This window comes from Natrix helvetica, assembly GCF_964273705.1.
Source record: "Natrix helvetica genome assembly, chromosome: 12".
Classification (NCBI taxonomy): domain Eukaryota; kingdom Metazoa; phylum Chordata; class Lepidosauria; order Squamata; family Natricidae; genus Natrix; species Natrix helvetica.
Window position 1 is genome coordinate 18,158,932 of NC_138556.1, and position 20,761 is coordinate 18,179,692.

General features: G+C 42.7%; 1 protein-coding gene across 1 annotated transcript; it reads left to right on the forward strand.

Moving 5' to 3' along the window:
* Positions 1–94: 94 nt before the first annotated feature.
* On the forward strand, positions 95–20,340 carry IREB2 (iron responsive element binding protein 2). Its single transcript, XM_081965052.1, has 22 exons — positions 95–440; positions 1,586–1,675; positions 3,765–3,930; positions 4,556–4,693; positions 5,286–5,504; positions 6,075–6,144; positions 6,499–6,682; positions 8,136–8,275; positions 9,356–9,527; positions 9,628–9,728; positions 10,657–10,773; positions 11,396–11,555; positions 11,998–12,133; positions 12,969–13,053; positions 13,448–13,604; positions 13,942–14,066; positions 14,194–14,298; positions 14,370–14,512; positions 15,070–15,217; positions 15,304–15,426; positions 16,236–16,421; positions 16,900–20,340. Exons 1-22 carry the CDS (start codon positions 422–424, stop codon positions 17,008–17,010), a joined length of 2,895 nt encoding a protein of 964 aa, XP_081821178.1. The 5' UTR covers positions 95–421; the 3' UTR covers positions 17,011–20,340.
* The last annotated feature ends 421 nt before the right edge of the window (positions 20,341–20,761 follow it).

The window sequence follows — 20,761 nt, forward strand, 5'->3', positions numbered from 1 at the left end:
CGAACTTTCCCTGATGACCACTCAAAGCCGCGAGAGCTTCTCAACACTCGCGAGACCTTCGCCCTGAACTCTCGCTGCCTGAGCCGCTACCCTTGAACAGAGACGGGGAAGGAGGAGGAAAAAAGGAGGAGGGGCGGGGGGACGGACGCACGCGCGCACCGCCCCTCGCGCCGGACCGAAACCTCGCGAGAGTTGCCGCCGCTTTCCTTTCTTGCGGGCGGTGGAGTTCTCGCGAGAACCGGCAGAGCCCAATGAGGGAGCGGGGAGGAGGGCCGGGCGGAGGCGCTGAGGGGGCCCGCCGGTTGTCTCCCTCCCTCGTTCCTCGCGGTCTTTGAGGGGAGGGCTCCGCCCCCTCCCCCCGGTTCTTTTTCTCCCCCCTCACCCTCACAGCTCCCGTGGCATCCTTCTTCGGGAGAGGAACATGGAGGCGGCCCGGGCAGGTCAGTGGCGATGAGGGAAGGGGGCGGGGAGGGTGGCAAAATGGCCCCTTTCCCTTTGTGCCCGCCTGCACCGGCCTCCCCTCCCCTTCCCCCTTGGATGGAGGGGAGGGCCGTCAGCCATCTTTCTCCCTTGCTTGCCTTTCCTTCCCCCCCCCTCCATCAGTTTTTTTGGGCTTTCCCAGCCTGATGTCCCCCCCTCCCAAGATACAACCATCACCCCCTTCTATGGGCCTTGGACTACAGTTCCCATCGGCTGCATCCCAGGGTTATCAAACAGTAGTTCCCATCATCCCCTTCCATGGACTTTGGGCTGCTGTTCCCATCATGCTCATTTGAAGTCTGTTAAACTGTTTCCATCTTCCCTGTCCATGGGCCTTAGACTACAGTTCCCATCACCAATCTGTTAAGTGGTGGTTCCCATCATCCTTGTCTTTTTTCCCTTGGGCTATATAATTCATTCCACTTCCAGAACTGTTAAACGACAGTTCCCATCATCCTCTTCCATGTCTCTTAGTAAACTTCACTCAGTGTAGTGGAGATAAGGGCAACTTTCTCTATAATTTCTCAAGTACTAGTTATACATAAAGAATATATGTTGTGCTGTTTAACATTTTGTTTTTTAAAAAGTTGAAGTTTTGTCTTTAGAATATTAAATATAGTTTATCATGTATTAATGAAGACAGTGAGTTTGGTCTTGTTTAATTGCATCAACATCAGTGGGATTTGATACTCAAGATTTAAGCTCTATTGTTTTCAGTCTCTAAGTATGATTAAACTGGATGTGGCTCAATATTTACCAAAGTGGAATTAGACCCGCATATTTAGTGTTCTAGAGAAAATTAATGTTATATATAGAATCTATTATGTGGTATTTAAGTTCCATTTAAATTAGGATAAAAGTATTTAATACATATAACATTCCACTGCAAATTATTGATAGGAAAAATACAGGAAAACATTTAGTCTTCCAATCTAAATATTTATTACTGATTTTTTTTAATTTAGTAGTGAATTCCAGTGGATTTAGTGGGTATTATGCAAAATGGAATGAAATGGAATGAAAATGGATAGAATTGCAGCCTTCCTGTCTAACTACATATACATACACATATCAAATAACTTTAATAATCTGACTTGTTTTTCAGGACATCTGTTCCAGCACTTAATTGAAACACTGAGTGACAATGCAGACAAAAAGTTCTACAACATTGCTAAACTAGGAGGCACCAAATATGGTAAAAATACTTTGCAGTTGTGCCTTTTTAATATAAACCTAATAAAACTAACCTCTTTGAGTTTTCTTAAGTAGTCTTAAAACGAATTTGGGGATTGGTGGCCTTGTTACTGAACCATTCAAGGGATTATGCTGCTGAGTTGTAATCCTAAATGCTTTCTCTATTAAAACTGTTTGAGTAAATATGCCTAAGGTTATTATTAATTTCCTTCTTCCTGGATATTCAAATTCCAGTTAGACGTAGACACAGCCTCCTTTAAAGTAACTGCAGTGGGCCATGAATGTGTTTTTTATGCTAAAGAAAGTTTGTTCACTTTAATTTCTGGTAGCTCTTTTTTGGAGCTGTGGGAAAGCCCTTTCATAAGTGGCAAAATAAAATGAACCCTTCTGGTCACTAGACATTCAGAAATTGTCTTCCTTGGTCCAAATGTATTCCTTTCTTTCTGCTTGAAAGGTAATGGTGTATTTTCAAATTAATGGAATCCATTTAGTGAATTTCAGAGGACTGTAGAAAAGCTTACTCAGAATTATAGCCTTTGTTTATCAGTTGGTTCAGATGGGTGTTGTCACGCTGCTGTCGTCCTTATCTTTTAGAAAAAGAACAGAAATTATGCTTGCTATAAGTACTTTTCAAGAAGCAGATAGTTGACCATACAAAACTGTCTCTGAAAAGCATGAGGGGTCTATTAATTGCTCACCTTCCTTCCAGAAGGTGCCCAGGACGAGCAGATATTTAATTTACACTAGACAAACTTGTAAGGGGTCTTCTGGAAGAGGAGCTGAATTGTTCATCTGGTCTTTCAAATTGTGTTTGTCATTTCATTTATCTCCTGCCTTCCTTCCCTAATGGGAGTGCATCGAATCATGGATTTGATTCCTTGATACTTGTGAAATCTCCCCATACGAATATTGAAAGTAGAGATCAGAGCCTTTCAGTTATTGATGAACTGTTTGTGGTTCTCTGTCACATTGAAAACCTTGAAGGTAGTTGTAAAATGGTTTGGTAGTCACCCGAGTGTATGCTTTGGAATAAGAAACCATGTTAGGGAATGTTTGTTTCTTACTCAACAGCCCAAACTGCAAATACTCTTGACAGTTCATAAATACTTTTCTATATGGTTAGCCTTTGATGAATCACTTAATGAGGGAGAAATTATGCCTTAGAAAACTCGCTTCATTTAAATGAAGCTAGTGAAGCCTGCAGCAGCCTTCAGAGCTGAAAAATTATGATGTGGATCTACTAACACAGGCTTACCTTGTGCTTATTAAAAAGAATAATTGCTTTTTCTTTCCAAGGTAATGGTTGCAAGCTTGTTTACGTGTCACAAACTTGCAGAAATTTCCACTGCCCTTAGACAAATGTTCTCATAATTTGTTGCTTACCTCTTCTGCAATTGCTCTCACCTGGACCACAATACTTAATATAAGTCAGCAATCTTAATTTTGAAGGGTTCTCTAATTAGCAGCCATCCCTACTGTTTGCAATAAGTCATGTGTTATTCAGTAAGCAACATTAAATAGGTTTATTGAATTGCGTGCTTGCTGGATTCAAAATCCAAGATTAGGACGTGTGGACTCTTTAACTCCTGGCCCATACTCAGCCGTAAGAAAACTAATGCCAAGAATAACCAGCAAATGCTTCTTAAAGTTTTGCATATTTCCAAAAGATGTTTAAAGGAAAAGAAATTCAATTACCCGTTGTTTACAGTGCAGTGCCATTGTAACTGAACGGTCACTAAATGGACTGTTAAGTTGAGGACTGCCTGTAATCGGGACGTAGGAGCTGCCTTATGTCAAATTAATCTGTTAGTCTAGCTCAGTTGTACAGATTGTGTGGCACCACTGCTCTTTATCTCTCCAGACAAAAATCCCTGTATTCCAGGGGGCTCCAAACATGACAACTTTGGGACGTGTGGAGTTCAACAATTCATCAGTCTTAAAGTTGCCATGTTTGGAGATCCCTGCTCTATTCATTGCCTCCCCCACATTTTGTGCTTACAAAAGTTTCCTGGTTTAGAAAGAAGCCTATAGCAGGAATACTCGCACAAGTGTTTACCCTCAAGCCATTTCGCTACTCTGTCCATTTGCAGATCTCTTGCCTTACTCCATACGGGTCATGTTGGAAACGGCTGTCCGCAACTGGGATGGTTTCCTAGTGAAAGAAGGAGACGTGATGAATATCCTGGACTGGCCAGCCAAACAGAACAATGTTGAAGTGCCCTTTTGTCCTGCCAGAGTCCTGCTCCAAGATTTCACGTAAGACCCACTTTTCCCCTCGGGTTCGTCTATTTTAGTTAGAACCTGATGAGTTTTTCTAAATGTCCTGGGTGGGTCTTTCCGAGAATTTAGATGGCCAGAAATTCAGGTCATATGAGTTTATCCTGGCAGTGGTTCCTAAGCAATTACCAGTAAAAAAGTCTGTTAGGATTGAAATAATGGAAGGTCATTGCAGCAGGTTGGATGTTTCAGGATAGCTCCATACAGGCATTCAAACAGGAATTTTGTGTGTCTAATTGATAGATTTGTAATCCACTATACTACTGAGCTTGTTGTCTTCTTGGTCCGCTTATGATGGGACTCGCTTGTTAAATACAGTCACCCATCATCATTTGCATTGTGTAGAGCAACGTGTGAATTCAGCCACTGTGGCTTAAACCAGGGGTCTCCTAAACTTGGCAACTTTTAAGACTTGTGGACTTCAAACTCCTAGAATTCTCCCATGTTGGCTGAGGAATTCTGTCCACAAGTCTTAAAAAGTTGCCAAGTTTGGAGATCCCTGACTAGTTAGAATCGCTGTTAATCCTCTTGAAAAGATGGCTTGAATGTTCACTGCTGGCTTCATAGAAGTACTAAGTAGAAAACATTGTTCCTGTTATGTCAGTGGAATTCCTGCAATGGTGGATTTTGCCGCCATGAGGGAAGCGGTGAAGAACCTCGGAGGAGATCCTACGCGAGTCCATCCGGTCTGCCCTACAGATCTTACTGTGGACCATTCTTTGCAGATTGACTTCAGCAAATGGTATCCATTGAATTGTCGGCTTCCTTATATTTTGTTGGGGATGGGGGGATGGGGCCCTATCTTGATAGTGGCACGTTTGTCCTTAAGTGGGCAGAATCGAAAATGTGGTCTTGTTAAGATGCTGAGTTGATCTAATTGAAATACACACTGATTCCTCTTGGCGTTTGAAGCAGGAATAGGGAAACTTTGATACACACACACACACACACACACACACACACACTTGAAGGTTCCTTGGTACTCTGGGCTTGCTTGTTTTCTTGCAGATGTTTCATTACCCATAACTAGGTAATATCACATGATTTCTGGGACATTCCATTCCCATGGACACAATCAGATATTGAAGTATAAGGGAACCAGTATATTAGATAGGTATTTCCCAAATGAATTTCCCTCCCTCCCTCTCTCTCTCTCTCTCTCTCTCTCACACACACACACACACAAACATCAAACCTGTACTTCCTTTTGCTTGGAGACTAAAAACAAATCTCTAATGTTCCTATGAAAAGTATGTATATATTCTACTTTAGCATAATGAGGATTCAAAGGATCGCAATGAACAAAGCATTCTATCCATTTCATTTTCGCCTAGTGCAATACAGAACACTCCAAATCCCGGAGGCGGCGATCCCCCACGGCCCCCTCCCTCAAAACTCTCCCCGCTTAAAGCTCCTCGGAAGCTGCCGTGCCGAGGTCAGTCCAGCTGCAAAGGACCGTGCGATGGAGAATCAAAGCGGAACCTGGGGCAGCTTTCTGTGCAGATTGAGAACACGCCCCTCTTGTGTCCTTTTCATCTTCAACCAGTGCCTGAGTAAGCTTGCCTTTTTAAATTTCCCTCCCGGCTTTGGAGGGTTATTCCTGTTCTGCAGTCAAAAACTGAAAGCTAGTGAGAGTGGCTTCTACCCAGATCCAAACCATACACATGTATGAAGCTTACTTGAGAACCAATATCAAGCCATCTTTGGGGCAAAGAATTTTCACTGATGGGAAATTTTATGTATTTGTTTGTTATAAAATTTATTGGCCGCTTATCTTACCATAGGTTAACTGCGTGGTATATAGCCATCAAAATATGTATGTATGTATGAATGAATGAATGTCTAGCTATTCTCTCATCTATCTATTTGTCATTTCTCTTTCATATCTACCTACCTACCTACCTATCTATCTATTTAAAACATAAATAATTAAAATCAAACATTAAAACCTAAGGACAGATGGGAAATATCTGTTCGACCCCATAACATTCTCTTTTTTTCCTTGTGCAATATTTCCTGAAACGTTAGCAAGAAAAAGTGTTTCTTTGGGCTGTTTTTCTAAGCACTGCAAATAACAGTTTTAACATGGGGTCCCCCCCCCCCCCCCCATTTCATCTCCTTAGGCCTGAAACAGTATTTAAGAATCAAGAGATAGAATTTGGAAGAAATAAAGAGAGACTCCAATTTTTTAAGGTATGTCGCTTTGAAGGCAGCTTGACCCAGGAGAAGTTGAAAGAAAGGCAGTGAGGAATGGATCAATAAAGAATTGCCAAGATCAGAACCGATCTCCCTTCTTCTTTCTCTTACTATAAAGAGGGGGGATTTTAGTATTAACAGACATGGCAAATTCTCCTGTTAATCCCTACTTGCTACAGGAAAAGAAACTATGAGGAGGGAATTAGCCAGCCTCTCTTGGCACTGCAATTCTCAGAATTTTCAGTGCCATTTATTGGGGAGGTGCCAGAATGGGAATTGCTGATTTAGAAAGTGTGAAACTAACACGCCTTTTCTGTCTGTCTGTGTCTCTTTTTTTATGAATTAAACTAGTGGGGTTCGAAAGTTTTCAGAAATGTCTCGGTAATTCCTCCCGGGACAGGAATGGTCCATCAGATGAATCTGGAACACCTGTCAAGAGTAGTGTTTGATGTCAAAAACTTCCTCTATCCCGACAGTGTTATTGGCACAGATTCCCATACAACCATGGTGAACGGCTTGGGAATCCTGGGATGGGGTAAGTAGCTAGGAGAGGCTTTTGAATGTCTTCTGCCTGAAATATTTGTGCACCGTCTTTCTAAAGAGGTTAACTGGGATGATAATGGTGCAAAGCTTGTTATTTTAAAGAGCAGGCTGGTTGGCCACCAGGTTCTTTTGAAATGTCAGCACCATGACAGTCTCTGTTATTTAAATGGTAACGCTTTTAGATTACAGTTCAAAAGACAGGAGATGCAGTGCTCAAGACGGGATGAAGGATTGTAGGCAAAAATATCTCATGTAGCTATTACAACTACACAAAGCTATTTGCTTTGTCTTCAGGGGAAGTGGTGTTTCTCCCCCCCCCCCCCCCAATAAGTAGGTTCTTGAACTTGTCGATATTTTGCAATTGTGCCCACTTCTTTGGATCTGTTTCATTAGGCCTCATTAGGCAGCCCTTTAACGAATTGTGGCCCTATGTATTTACAGTTAAATAACAGGCCTGCAAAACATAACTTAAAAAGGAATGGTTATAAAGAAGGTATCCAGGGTTGTCATCTCTGTGTTTCTTGAACACCAGATGCAGGGTAATTTTCTACTGAAATATATGTAGAAGCTGTGAGAAGATACACCTGTTTATATCATGAGGAAAAGAACTGTAAAAATGTGTATTGGTATAAATGCAGCCTCAAATCTCATAAAATCCTTGGGGTGATATATACATTTTGGAATGGAATGGAATAGAATAGAATAGAATAACAGAGTTAGAAGGGACCTTGGAGGTCTTCTAGTCCAACCTCCTGCTTAGGCAGGAAACCCTATACTACTTCAGACAAATGGATCCAATATCTTCTTTAAAACTTCCAGTGTTGAAGCATTCACAACTTCTGGAACCAAGTTGTTCCACTGATTAATTGTTCTCACTGTCAGGATATTTCTCCTTAGTTCTAAGTTGCTTCTCTCCTTGATTAGTTTCCACCCACTGCTTCTTGTTTTACCCTCAGGTGCCTTGGAGAATAGTTTGACTCTCTCTTCTTTGTGGCAACCCCTGAGATATTGGAACAATGCTATCATGTCTCCCCTAGTCCTTCTTTTCATTAAACTAGACATACCCAGTTCCTTCAATCGTTCCTCATATGTTTTAGCCTCCAGCTCCCTAATCCTCTTTGTTGCTCTTCTTTGCGCTCTTTCTTTTAAAGTAATATACAGGATACTTTGTTTAGGCACATAGCCTAAAGCCACATCCAGGAAGGAAATAATGTCCAGATGCATTTTCTTTTACTGAAGATGAAAAACATTACATTTACCCACCTAAAGGTCCACTCTGTTTCTCTTTCATCTAAGACAAGTGTCTTCCAGGAATGAATTTAGAACAATAACTGAATTTTCAGCTCGGCCTATTGTAAACACTAGACCAAAGACAGCTCATATAAAGATTTCAACATGGTGTAATCTATCAATAAGCTGTTCGATGATCTTCTTGCCCCATTTAGGTATGGGCGGAATTGAAACCGAAGCCGTCATGCTGGGCCTCCCCATCACCCTCACTTTGCCCGAGGTGGTTGGGTGTGAACTGACCGGGTCGGCCAGCTCACTTGCTACATCCATCGACGTAGTCCTGAGCATTACGAAGGTATGTCAGAGCTCTCTTTGGGGCCAAAGAGGCAGGGTGGCCATGTACAGGCAGCCACCGAAGGTAAAACCCAGAGTTGTGAGCCACAGGGTGGGTGGCCATATCAACCTTTTCAAGAAACAAAATAAAGGGGTCCTTGGTGCTCCCTGAGCTTGTTTTCTTGCAGACGTTTCATTACCTAACTAGGTAACATCATCAGTGCTTGGGGGGGGGGGGCTGTGGAGTGCTTGGTGCTCTCTGAGCTTGCTTGTTTTCTTGCGGATGTTTCATTACGCAACTTGGTAACGTCATCAGTGTTAGAGGGGAGGAAGAGGAGGAGGACAATGACTATGGCGTCCTTGGTGCTCCCTGAGCTCGTTTTCTTGCAGACATTTCATTACCTAATTAGGTATCATCGTCAGTGCTAGGAGGAGGAGGAGGAGGACTCCTTTATTGAAACAAAATAAAAAGCTGTATGGCAACGCCATTGACAATTATTTTGCAAACCCACAACACTTGGTGTCAGATATAACAGATGCCTTGCCAGCTTCATGACTCGGCAGCCCAGTGTGAGCTAAAGCAGCCATTCTTGCCAAATGTTCAGTATTCTTCCCACACTTATTACTGCTTAGCTGGATAAAGGCGCAGTCGCCTCCGGGAAGTTGTAGAAGAGCAACTTGTGTTAAGCAGAAGTTGTCGCTGTCGTAAGATTTAATCTTAACCTGTCTGCTAGGGAAGAAGTAAGAGGTTTTAGCCTCTGGGTGCCCTTGTATTGGCTATGGTTATCAGATGACTGTTAACCCTGTAATTACAATTGGGTTACGTTATGGCTGTTCCGATGTTAGTACACCGAGTAAGAGGTTTGTTTGTTTGTTTGTTTTTGCCGGACATCATCAAAAAAGGTTGCAAATCCCAATTGTGTGACACACAAATGTGTAATGTAACTACTGTGACTTTTGCTGGTTAGAAGGGGGATAAGTCTGATGGATTCTCCTTTTTGAAAATACTAAACATTTATTTTTTTTAAAAACACAATGCTATAACATTTCCCCTTGGCCTACATATGATACTGGAGGGTTCTTTTTTTTCCTGTCTCCATAGCAACTAAGACAAGCAGGGGTATCTGGGAAATTTGTGGAATTCTTTGGCCCCGGCGTTTCTCAGCTCTCCGTTGGGGACCGAACCACCATCGCGAACATGTGTCCTGAATATGGTGCAATTCTGAGCTTTTTCCCTGTAGATGATGTAACATTGAAGCACTTAAAGCATACAGGTAAGATTGACAGCGTAGGAGGAGATTTGGCTGGCTAAAGCAGCGCAAGGCGTTTCTCAATCTTTGGAGATAGGATCAGACTTTCGCATTTTTCTCATAGGCTGTGACGACGCCAAACTCAAGTCCATGGCGACGTATCTTAAAACTGTGAAACTGTTTAGAAATTACCAGTATTCTGATAAAGAGCCTGAATATTCTCAGGTAAGTACAAACCAGGACAGCCTTTTTCAAAGTTATTGCTATGTTTGCTCTGCTTTTTTTCTTAAAGATTTGCCTTTTTATTCAAGGGTTTTTTTTTAACCCCCCACCCCCAAATAACCATTTCTTTAGATCGAGGCATTTTACACTCTTTGTCTTCAAACAAGTGTGCTCTTTGGTAACCTCCAGTGAATTGTCGGAAAGGAAATAAATTTCTTTTTGATATTGCAAAGACTTGAGCTGTCTTTCTCTGGAATACCATCTGGGATTTTGAATAAATGCCACTATTTACCATATTTTCCAGAGTATAAGATGCACTGGAGTATAAGACACACCAAGAGTTTGAAGAGGCAAATTTAAAAAAAGGGTTTTTATACTTTGCAGACCTCCCAAAAACGGCCCATTTTTCACGAAAAAGGGCCCATTTTTTGCCCAAAAAAGAGCATGCATAGCCTTTAGGAGACTTGTAGAGAGCTCCTGGGAGCTGGGGACAGCCAAAAATGAGCAAAAAACCACCCATTTTTGCCCTCCCCAGCCCCCAGGAGCACTCTGGAAGCCTCCTAAAGGCTATGCACAACCATTTTTGCAAAGGGGGCAGGGTTTCGGGAGGCCAAAAATGCTATATTCAGTGTATAAGACGCACCCAGATTTTCACCCTTTTTGGGGGAGGGGGGGAAGGTGTGTCTTATACTCCAAAAAATATGGTAAGTGGTTGATCTGAAGCATGTGTTTTCCAATAACATACAAACCATAAAGATACATGGAATTCAAGATGCTGCCTTGTTTTTTTAATGCCAGCTTGTCCTCAGAAATGTTTGTCAGCATATACTAATTGTCCTTGCTTTTGGCTTGCTTGTTTTAAAAGCCTAAGCATCAGCACAACAGTGTCACTTGTGAAGTAACAACTGATTAAACATTTCCCCCCCCTCAGATAATACATATAAACCTGGGCTCTATAACGCCGTATGTAAGCGGTCCAAAAAGGGCCCAAGATAGAGTGGCTGTAACCAACATGAAGAGCGACTTCCAAGCATGCTTAAGTGAAAAGGTAGGTACGGTTTGAAAGTCCATCTTGCTGTTTTTCAATCTTGGCAGGAGAATTCCCCCCTGGGATATTGAAGGCCCTTTCCTATATAAAGACTATCTACAGCAGTATTTCTCAACCTTGGACACTTGAAGATAGGCGGACTTCAAGTCCCATATTAAAGTGGCCAAGAATTCCAGGAGTTGGTCCACCTATCTTAAAATGGCCAAGCATTCTGGGAGTTGAAGTCCACTTATCTTAAAGTGGCCAAGAATTCTGGGAGTTGAAATGCACCTATTTTAAAGTGGCCTGAGGTTGAGAAACACTGCTCTAGAATGTAGATTTTCATATTTGAGTAAAATAGATGCAGGAAGCGAGTTCTTCTTAAGGTAGTCCTTCTACTTACAACCGAACGTTGGGAATTGGCCATTAACTGCTGCTCCAAATCCCATGATAACTGAAGTAGGTGGTGCAGATTTTCCAATCCAAAATAAACCGTTTCTGATCTTTCCATTTTTGTTTAAGGGTGTTTTGACTGTGTAACATCAAAACCTGTACTGGTCCTAGCTCTCTGGTGTCTCCCTTCTTAACTTCCCAACAGTTAGGAACATGTGGCTGACTCTGCCCCCACTCTTTGATCACCTAGGTTGGCTTCAGAGGCTTTCAGATTCCTGCCGAAAAGCAGTGCCGCGTCATTCCTGTTGAATATGAAGGCAACGAGTACCAGCTGGCTCATGGGTCGGTAGTCATTGCTGCTGTCATCAGCTGCACCAACAACTGCAACCCCTCTGCGATGCTCGGAGCAGGTACAGAGCCTTCTCGAACATATTACATCATACTGTGAGGCAGGTAGTCCTCAACGTGCGACCACAGCCGGGAGCAGAATTTCCGTTGCTAAGCACGGTGGCTGTTTAAGGGAGTTCTGCCTTGAATTGATGACCTTCCTGGCCACAGCGGCTGAGCGAATCTCTGCCATTGCGAAGCGAATTGTGACCGTTGTTAAGCAGATCCAGCTATCTCCGTGACTTTGCTTGTGGGAAGCCAACTGGGGATGGTCACAAATGGCGATCCTGGGATAAAACACCCCAGTTGTCCAGCGCCATACATGACCGCGGGGATGCTATGATGGTTGTAAATGCGAGGATTGGTCACAAGTGCGAGGACCAGTCATCCTCCATTTGCAAATTTAAAAAAAAGAAAAGGCGGTCATTGGCCTTATTGTAACAGCATCTTTCCTTTCCCCATTAGGTTTATTGGCTAAAAAAGCCACTGAAGCTGGCCTGATTGTGAAACCGTACATAAGAACCAGCCTGTCGCCGGGGAGTGGGATGGTCACCCATTATCTCAGTTCCAGCGGCGTATTACCATATCTCAATAAACTTGGGTACTACTTTCTTTGCTCTTTAAGTTTACTTCATTGTCATTGCACCTCATACAACGAAATTAAATGTCATCTTCAGTGTACATCATACGTAAGCAAACTATAAAAAAATAAAACACTAGTACACATCCTTTGCATTCTGTACAGTTGAATTGAAAACCTCTTGACACTGAATTAATATTGCACTATACAGTAGAATTCAATATAGCTGCTGCTCTGGGATAGAAGCTGTTTTTCAGCCTATTTGTCCTTGTTTTTATTGTCCTGTACTGTCTGTCAGATGGTAGTGGTTAAAAAAAAAGTGCCCAGGATGAGCTTGACCTTTAAGAATGTTTTGAACTTTCTTAAGGCAGCGGGAGGTAGAATGCTCTTCCAAAGAGGGGAGGGGGCAATCCTCCCTGGCAAGATGTTACTCCTCTGGAGCACTGTCTTATCTGCCACTGTGCAATTAGCAAGCTTCGTATTTGTATTGCTTTTTCACATGCTTTAGATTCCATTTGCTTTTTCATTTTTTAATTTAAATTGAAGATGCCCATTAATGACTCCGGAAAGGTTGTCCTACCCCTGAGCGGAGTCTCTTTCCTTCTGACTCGTTTTTCCCAATCCCACGTAGGTGGACTTTGACTCCCAGAATCCTTGGCAGTGGGCAGATGAGCTGGGCCATTCTGGGCGTCCGTCCATCTTACAAGGGGCCAAGGTTGAGATTCACCGCCCTAGTGATTTCCCACCTGGAAGTCCCAGATGTGTGCAGCAGACCTTCCCTGGATTTGTCAAATGCCTCATTTTTTAAAAAATGCGAAAGATTCCAGAAATACAATTCCCTGGCTTTTCCCTGTAGGTTTGAGGTCATCGGCTACGGCTGTTCCACCTGTGTGGGGAATACTGCCCCTTTGCCAGAAGCCATTCAGAACGCAATTGTACAGGTGAGCTTTACTTCATGACATATCCAACTAGAGTTTTCATTTTGGAAATGCCGTCCTTTGATAGGTGGATGGAGTGCCGATTTTGTCCTTGCTCATTAAGCTGGTAGGGGGTGTGGGTGGGGAGAGCAGATGTTGTTTAACTGGGACACCAATGACCTTAAAACTAGAGAGGATTGTTTAGCAATCCCCTGGTTAACGCACCAGGGTAGAACCACGTGTCGGTAAATTCTAGTCCTTACTCAACCAGCCAATAAATACCTAAAAATAAAATTTGCAGAATTTAGTAGTTTTGGCTTCTATGGCTTGAGTAGTAAAGAAGTACTTTAGAAGAGAATGAGAGTATCAAGAGAGAGAGAAATCCCCGTTTTGTTCTCTTTCCGTTTTTCACATTCAGGGTGACTTGGTTGCATGTGGCGTCGTCTCTGGAAGCAAAAACTTTGAAGGCCGCCTCTGCAGCTGCATCCGTGCCAATTACCTGGCTTCTCCATCTCTAGTTGTTGCTTACGCGATTGCAGGAACTGTGAATATTGATTTCCAGACTGAGCCACTAGGTAACTGTTTACATTTGTCTAGCAATAGCACTTAGACTTACAGACCGCTTCACGGTGCTTCACAGCCCTCTCTAAGCGGTTTACAGAGTCAGCATATTTGCCCCCAATAATCTGGGTTCATGTGCTGCAGATGGGGCTTCCCTCACTTGCACGGACTGGTTTCTGGAATGCCGTGGACCATTGCTGGCCCACAGCTAGGGGGGGTTGGGACCACTGATCTATGCGCATGTGTTCAACTTATAAAGAAACTTTTGGGACTTTCCTTATTTGTTTCCATTTTCTCTGAGTGGCTTCGGCTGACTGACCATTATCTTCACCATGATCAAATTTCTTACAGGGGTCAATTCTGATGGCAGAAATATCTTCCTGCACGATATTTGGCCTTCTCGGGAAGAACTTCAGCAGATCGAAGAGGAGTTTGTAATAGCATCCATGTTTAAAGAACTGAAAATAAAAATGGAGGTAGCTTTATTCCTTTCTTTAATTAGAGAGACGCTTTATACCATTTGGGTATAAAGTAGGAGCAGATGACCAGAAACTATAAAGCTTCTTTGATCTCTTACGCAAATGATTCCTTCTTGTTTTCCAGAAAGGAAATAAGCGTTGGAACTCTCTGGAAGCCCCTGAGTCCACTTTATTTACTTGGGATTCGAAGTCCACCTACATCCGATGCCCTTCCTTTTTTGATAAGCTTGTAAGTAGGCCGTCGTTAGGTGGGAGCGTCTGTTCAGAAGACGCCAGTTGCTCAGTCTTGTCTCTTTTCAGGCCAAAAACCCACCTCCCCTCCAGTGCATTGAAAATGCTCACGTCTTGTTGCATTTGGGAGACTCGGTCACCACCGATCACGTCTCGCCCGCTGGAAGCATTGCCAGGGGAAGTGCTGCAGCGAGATATTTGATGAATAAGGGGTAAGGACCTCCAAGGGGTGGGGTCTTAAAAGAAGAGGAAGAAGAGCGGGATTCATCCTCGGAAATTTCTGTCTTCAGACAGCAGTGAACAAAGTAGTCCGAGGCAAAGTATTGCTCAAAGTTCCAATTTATTAAGAGAGACATGTTGGCACATCTGTGGAAACCCGAATCTGAAAACTTCCTGGGGTTCCCACCCAGTTGAAAGTTCATGATCTTGCCCCCCACACCCACAAGTCCATCACATGGTCCAATCTCCCACTGCCACGCTGGCATTTCCACCCATCCAGTTCCGGTCAGGTGCAGAGGTGCAGAGACAAAGAATGTCCTTGGGCTTCTAGAAAGGAATGTTTTATTTTGACAACAACACGTTCTACTCCTTACTATTCCCCCTCCCAATTACCCCACTAATGAAACAGCATAGTAAAATAATAGAGGGTGTGGCAAACCAAAGATCCTAAAAAGAATATGACTGCAGGCCTGACACCCTCTTTTAAACACTCCTTCCCACATTCCACACTGGATATCCTCAGTGGTCTTTCTCTCTCTTCCTCCTTTAGCCTCACACCCCGCGAGTTCAACTCCTATGGGGCCCGTCGGGGCAATGACGCTGTCATGACGCGAGGCACCTTTGCCAACATCAAGCTTTTAAATAAATTCATCGGCAAGCCGGCTCCTAAAACAATCCACTTCCCAACAGGACAGACGGTGAGGATGTAGCTTCCCAGGAAATCCTTCTCAGTTATCTAACCACCATGAATATCTCGTGACCCGACTCTTTGTCTCAATTGCAGCTGGACGTGTTTGATGCCGCCGAGTTATATCGGAAAGAAAACATCCCTCTGATTATCTTAGCCGGCAAGAAATACGGATTGGGCAGCTCAAGAGACTGGGCTGCCAAAGGACCCTTTTTACTGGTATTCCATTTTTATTCCAATCCTCGTCATTATGTCCTGGGAAGCCTTCATTAACTTCAACCTGCTTGATTCCTTTGGAGAAACTGCCAAGAACATAAATTGCTCCTCTCTCTCTCTCTCTCTTCTGAAATTGTACCAACTCGTCTTGAGCAGCAGTCTATGACTGATAACTATAAGATGGGCAAATCTATTTATATATCAAATTTAGAGTCTGCCCATCTTATACACGGTGGCTCAGTAGCTAAGATGCTGAGCTTGTCAATCAGAAGGTCAGCAGTTCAAATCCCTACTGCCGTGTAACGGAGTGAGCTCCCCTTACTTGTCCCAGCTTCTGTCAACCTAGCAGTTCGAAAGCACGTAAAAAAAATGCAAGTAGAAAAATAGGGACCACCTTTGGTGGGAAGGGAACAGCGTCCTGTGCGCCTTCAGCGTTTAGTCATGCCGGCCACATGACCACGGAGAGATCTTCAGACAGCGCTGGCTCTTCGGCTTTGAAACAGAGATAAGCACTGCCCCCTAGAGTCGGGAACGACTAGCACATACGAGCAAGGGGAACCTTTACCTTTACAGTGCTAAGAGACACTACTGTTCCCAGAGACGGGTTCTCTTAATCCTTAATATTGCAAGTAGGCTCAAATTGAAGAGCGATCCCAATGTTTCTTATTTTTCCTCCCCTCTATTAGCCTTTCCAGAAAACTCAGATTCTCCATCTTAAAATTCAGACTCCCCGATCAGAGAAATACTGTTAATTAGACAGCATCTGAATTGGATCGAACTTTTTTTTCTCTCCCCCCCCCCCCCTTCCACAGGGAGTGAAAGCAGTAATTGCCGAAAGCTATGAGAAGATGCACAAAGGTCACCTGATCGGCATGGGCATTGCCCCACTTCAGTTCCTCCCCGGGGAGAGCGCGCAGTCTTTGGGACTGACTGGCAAAGAACAGTTTTCGATCTTCTTCCCTCAAGAGTTAAGGCCTGCAATCACCCTGCGTGTAAAGGTATCAATCGGCCTTTTACTGTGCGGTTCCGTGCAATATTTCATACTTGGGAATGTTTGCTTTCGTTATATTTATCTTAAGCCTTTTTGAAAAGGAAGGGGGAGGAAAAAGAGCAAGAAAAGGAAAAATAAAATAAGACACAAAATAAATAAGCAAGTTGTTAACAATCTTTATTTATATTTATTAAATTTAGAGATGCCCATCTTACTCGCAGAGCAAGTGAGTGTATGTTTAGTTAATTTTACAAAATTAGATGAGAATTTTCAACATATCCTTCATTGAATGTATTATTTTGGATGTTTCCCGTAGCAACATACATTTGCAGCTGAATTGTGGGCGTAAGTTGAGAACTACCTCTAGCATAGTCAGCAGAAACTGGTGGGAACCCAGTTCCAAATATTTGAATCCCTGGAAAAGACAAAAGTCTTGCACTCACCTCTGAATTTATGTTATTGTTTCTTTGTTCGCTCTTCCGTAGACGAGCACCGGCAAAGCATTCCAGGTGGCTACCTCGTTTGACAGTGATGTGGAAATCACCTTGTACAAACACGGTGGCGTGCTGAACTACACAGTCCGGAAGCTGTTGTAAAAGCCCTTTTCCCACCTCGGAGGACTGCCAAAGCCCGCCAGCCTCTTGAGGCCTCGGCCCGAGCCTTCCTCTCCCCCGTTGGAACTGCTGACAAGCCCCCATTGTGCTCAGATAACTTTGTCCATGGATGTAAAAGATTGTGAAATTTGTTGTAGTGGCCACAGCGAGGTCCTCCTGGATTTTAAAATACTCCGAATGGTGCTATTGACGTTGTTAGACATTGACGTGTCTTTGTGTTGTGAAAAGAGATCTGTAAGTATGAGGGGAGGGGGGGGGGTTCACCTTAGATCATTTTGTATATAAATTATGTGAAAACCTGAAACTGAATTGTTAAGATTCGAAGCCAGATTCCCTGAGTATTTCTCTCCCTTCGTTTCGTTTTCTTTCCACCTTTTAACTTCCTAATGCTGTTTCTCGATTTGAGCATAGCACATGGCTTAATGATGTAGGATTCCCTTCTTTTAAAATTCGGAGGATCCCCAATTCTGAAAATGAACCGAAAAACCCACCACCCTTAGATCTAGCTCATGGTAGAAAGTTTAAGAAAGGCTTCATACTCTATGCTTTTTTTTTTTACCCAGCCTTCCCACTATTTGAGGACTGGCCAACTATGAGAACTTTATAGCCTGTGGACTTCAAAGTCCACTTCAAAGTCCACTTCAAAGCCTGTGGAGTTGAGGTCCACTGGTCGTAACGTCTATTTGATGGCTTCCAGAAAAGTGGAATGGTGCAGTGGCCTCATCAGGTGGACCTTTCTGGGAATTGCCCCAGACACTGAGCAAGATACTCTCCGGGCAAAAACTTGCTTTGTGAAAAATTCCAAAGCTGAAATTTAATTGAGGGGAAATGAATGTTTTCCAAATAGAAGGTGGCAGTGATCTCTCCTGCTTTTTAGCTGTCCTGATAAGTAGCCATCATGGAATTTAACTGGATTTATTTTGCCTAAACAACATCACCTTTCTTTCCTCAGTTGGGCTTTGGTCTGTTAACGGAAGTCGAGCAGTGTTGCCTTGCTCCTTTGAAACTGAATTCCCGTTTCTTCTCTTCCGTTTGTGCAGTTAACAAAACCCGTTGGGTTTATAAAATGAATGATCTCCCAAGTTTTCTTCCAATCATTCTGTTCTTTCCAAAACGACTTTATTTGGGATAGTGGTAGTGATTTTATTCTGAGGAGGAAGAATTTCTCAAGTCCCCAGGCGTCTACAGTAACTTTTTGGTTTAACATTAACGGGAAATTCTGTAGCGGAAATATCCCGAGCTCATTTAAAAAGTCTGTTCTGCTTAAGTTGTTTATAGGCCTGAGTTTTTGATTAAACCAAACAGTCCCCGTGTAATAGAATAAGTACTTCTAGTAAATTCTGCTAAAAGTATCTTGACGTTCTGAAAAACAAATTAATATTCACACTTATTCTTTTGAGGCCAAATGATTAGAAATGCAGATTACAGCAATAGAAGTCTGTGGAACCTTTCTGCCCAGCCCTTTTGCACCGTTTTTCCGACAAGCTCTCTTTAATCTATATTCATTGACTTTTTTTTCTTGAGACCATCTTTTTTTCTACTATATCAACTGTGCTTATGTTTGCCACTTTATAGTTTTGCCATTGGAATCTTTCCTTTTATTATTGAATGATTTTTCTCTGATTTCAGTAAAAAGCTTGAAGTTCTTTCTTGACCATTACAAATGGCAAAGAATAATAAGAATATCTCATGTTTGGTACCTAAATTATTTTTTTTCCAGCTTCCATGCATCATCTTTAGTATTATTATTTGGTTCAAGGCACTGTGTCCCTCTCTTCCCAAGTAAAATGTGTGTCCTAAAAACCAGGGTGCCTTATAGACACACCCCATGGTCCTGTAGCCCAGAGATCTTCCAAATTTGGCAACCTTAAGACCTTTGTAGACTTTAAGTCCCAGAATTCCTCAGCCAGACGTGCTGGAAGTTGAAGTTCACAAGTCTTAATGGTGCCACGTTTGGAATGCCCAAAACAGCACTTCCAATGTCACGTTTCTTTCAAAACACTGCTGACCTTTTTAGTAATCTGACAGTCATGTGAAGTTGAGCAACATCTACAAATGACCCCCATCCGTGTCTAGGTGCTGATAACTGACATTCTTTCAAATGGGTGGGGTCAAATAAACAGCTTCCCCCCCCCCCCGGCCCACCCCAGTAGAGTGTTTTTACTACATGATATGTGTGACTTCACCTGTCTAATGATTCTGGCCTATAGACGTTAGAAGATCCGTCCGATTGCAGGTTTCCAAATGTCAAGTCCAGATTATGATCTGTATTTTAGGTCAAATGGAAACGGGAAACTATGGGAACTGTACGAGCTGTGGACTTCAACTCCCAGAATTCCTGAGTCATGCTGGCTCAGTAATTCTGGGAGTTGAAGTCCACAGGTCATAAAGTAGCCATAGTTGTCCACCCTTGGTCAAACTCATTGACATGACATTCCTCCTACATTCAAAAGATAATATTTTGGAGGTTGCAACCTATCCTTTAAAAAAAAAAAAAAAAGCTTTAATTTCCAATGAACATCTGGAGAGAACTGACGATAAATAGATTGAATGGGAGATGGAAATAACGTGTGAACCGCCATAGAGCTTGATAAAGAGACTTTATAACCCTCCTGACTGACATTGGCAAGTTTTCATTTAATTAAAAAGCCGAGAGCCTTGAGCTGACCCAATCTCAAAAGATTCCAGACAGTTTTGGACACAAGTGGGGTGGCTCACTTTTGGAGGACCTCGAAAATCTCTTGAACCTGCAGGCTTAAATGGATTAAATCCCTTTCTAAACCAAGAAAAGCATAATGATTTAGACAAACATAGTGATTTAGACACTGATAGGAGACCTGTGTATATTAATTGGAAGCAAAACCACCTGTATCCAAATTCTTTTGCACGTTGGCAGCGCACAATGTATTTTAATCCAAAGGCACAAGGTGTTCCATAATCTACCATAATCTTGGACTTTCAAGTAAAGGCAAAAAATCACCAAAACGGGAAACGTGTCTGGTTTTCCTCATCCTCTCTTCGATTTGGCTTCTGAAAAGAACCAAAACTAAGCCCTTGATTGGATTGTTACCAAACTGGGGGGTGGGGGGAGTTATAAATGTAAATCAACTATACACAGCAAAATAATACCTGCATTCTATTATTCTCACGCCAGCCACTGCACCTTTTAAGACAATGCTAACTGTCTACAATAGTATCCAGTTCACTCATTGTATAGACCTCTGAAAAGACAAAACGTTGAATTTGCTGACAATTGTGCATAAAATGTTAAACGGATGTAAATTATTTTTAATAAAGAAAAGTTGTACCATGTCTCAGCTTTTTTTAAACTCCCTTTTTGGCAAATATTCAAAGGGACTCTTAAATCAGTCAAAGTGGTTGCCATGGCTAGGGAAAAGCGTCTTAAGGACGTTCATCCCTTCCTAAAAGGCTTGTGATGTTGCGAAAGGTATCCTGAACCAGGGTTGGGAAAAACCATTTTTTAATGAATGGATGAGTTTGAAACAGCCTCCATGCAAAGAGAGTGGTATGGCAATTCTCCAAGGGAGATATTTCTTACACACCTCCTCCCTGATCATCTAAATTCAAGATGCCCGGGGTGGGGGGTGTCTTCACATAAAGAAGATGTTTGACCGAGTAATTCTTTTACACCTTCGTGCAGATCTCTCTTTACTGCACGTCCTTAGGCACCCTGTTTTTGTTGTGACCCGCCAGCAGAGCTAGCAGCAGATTC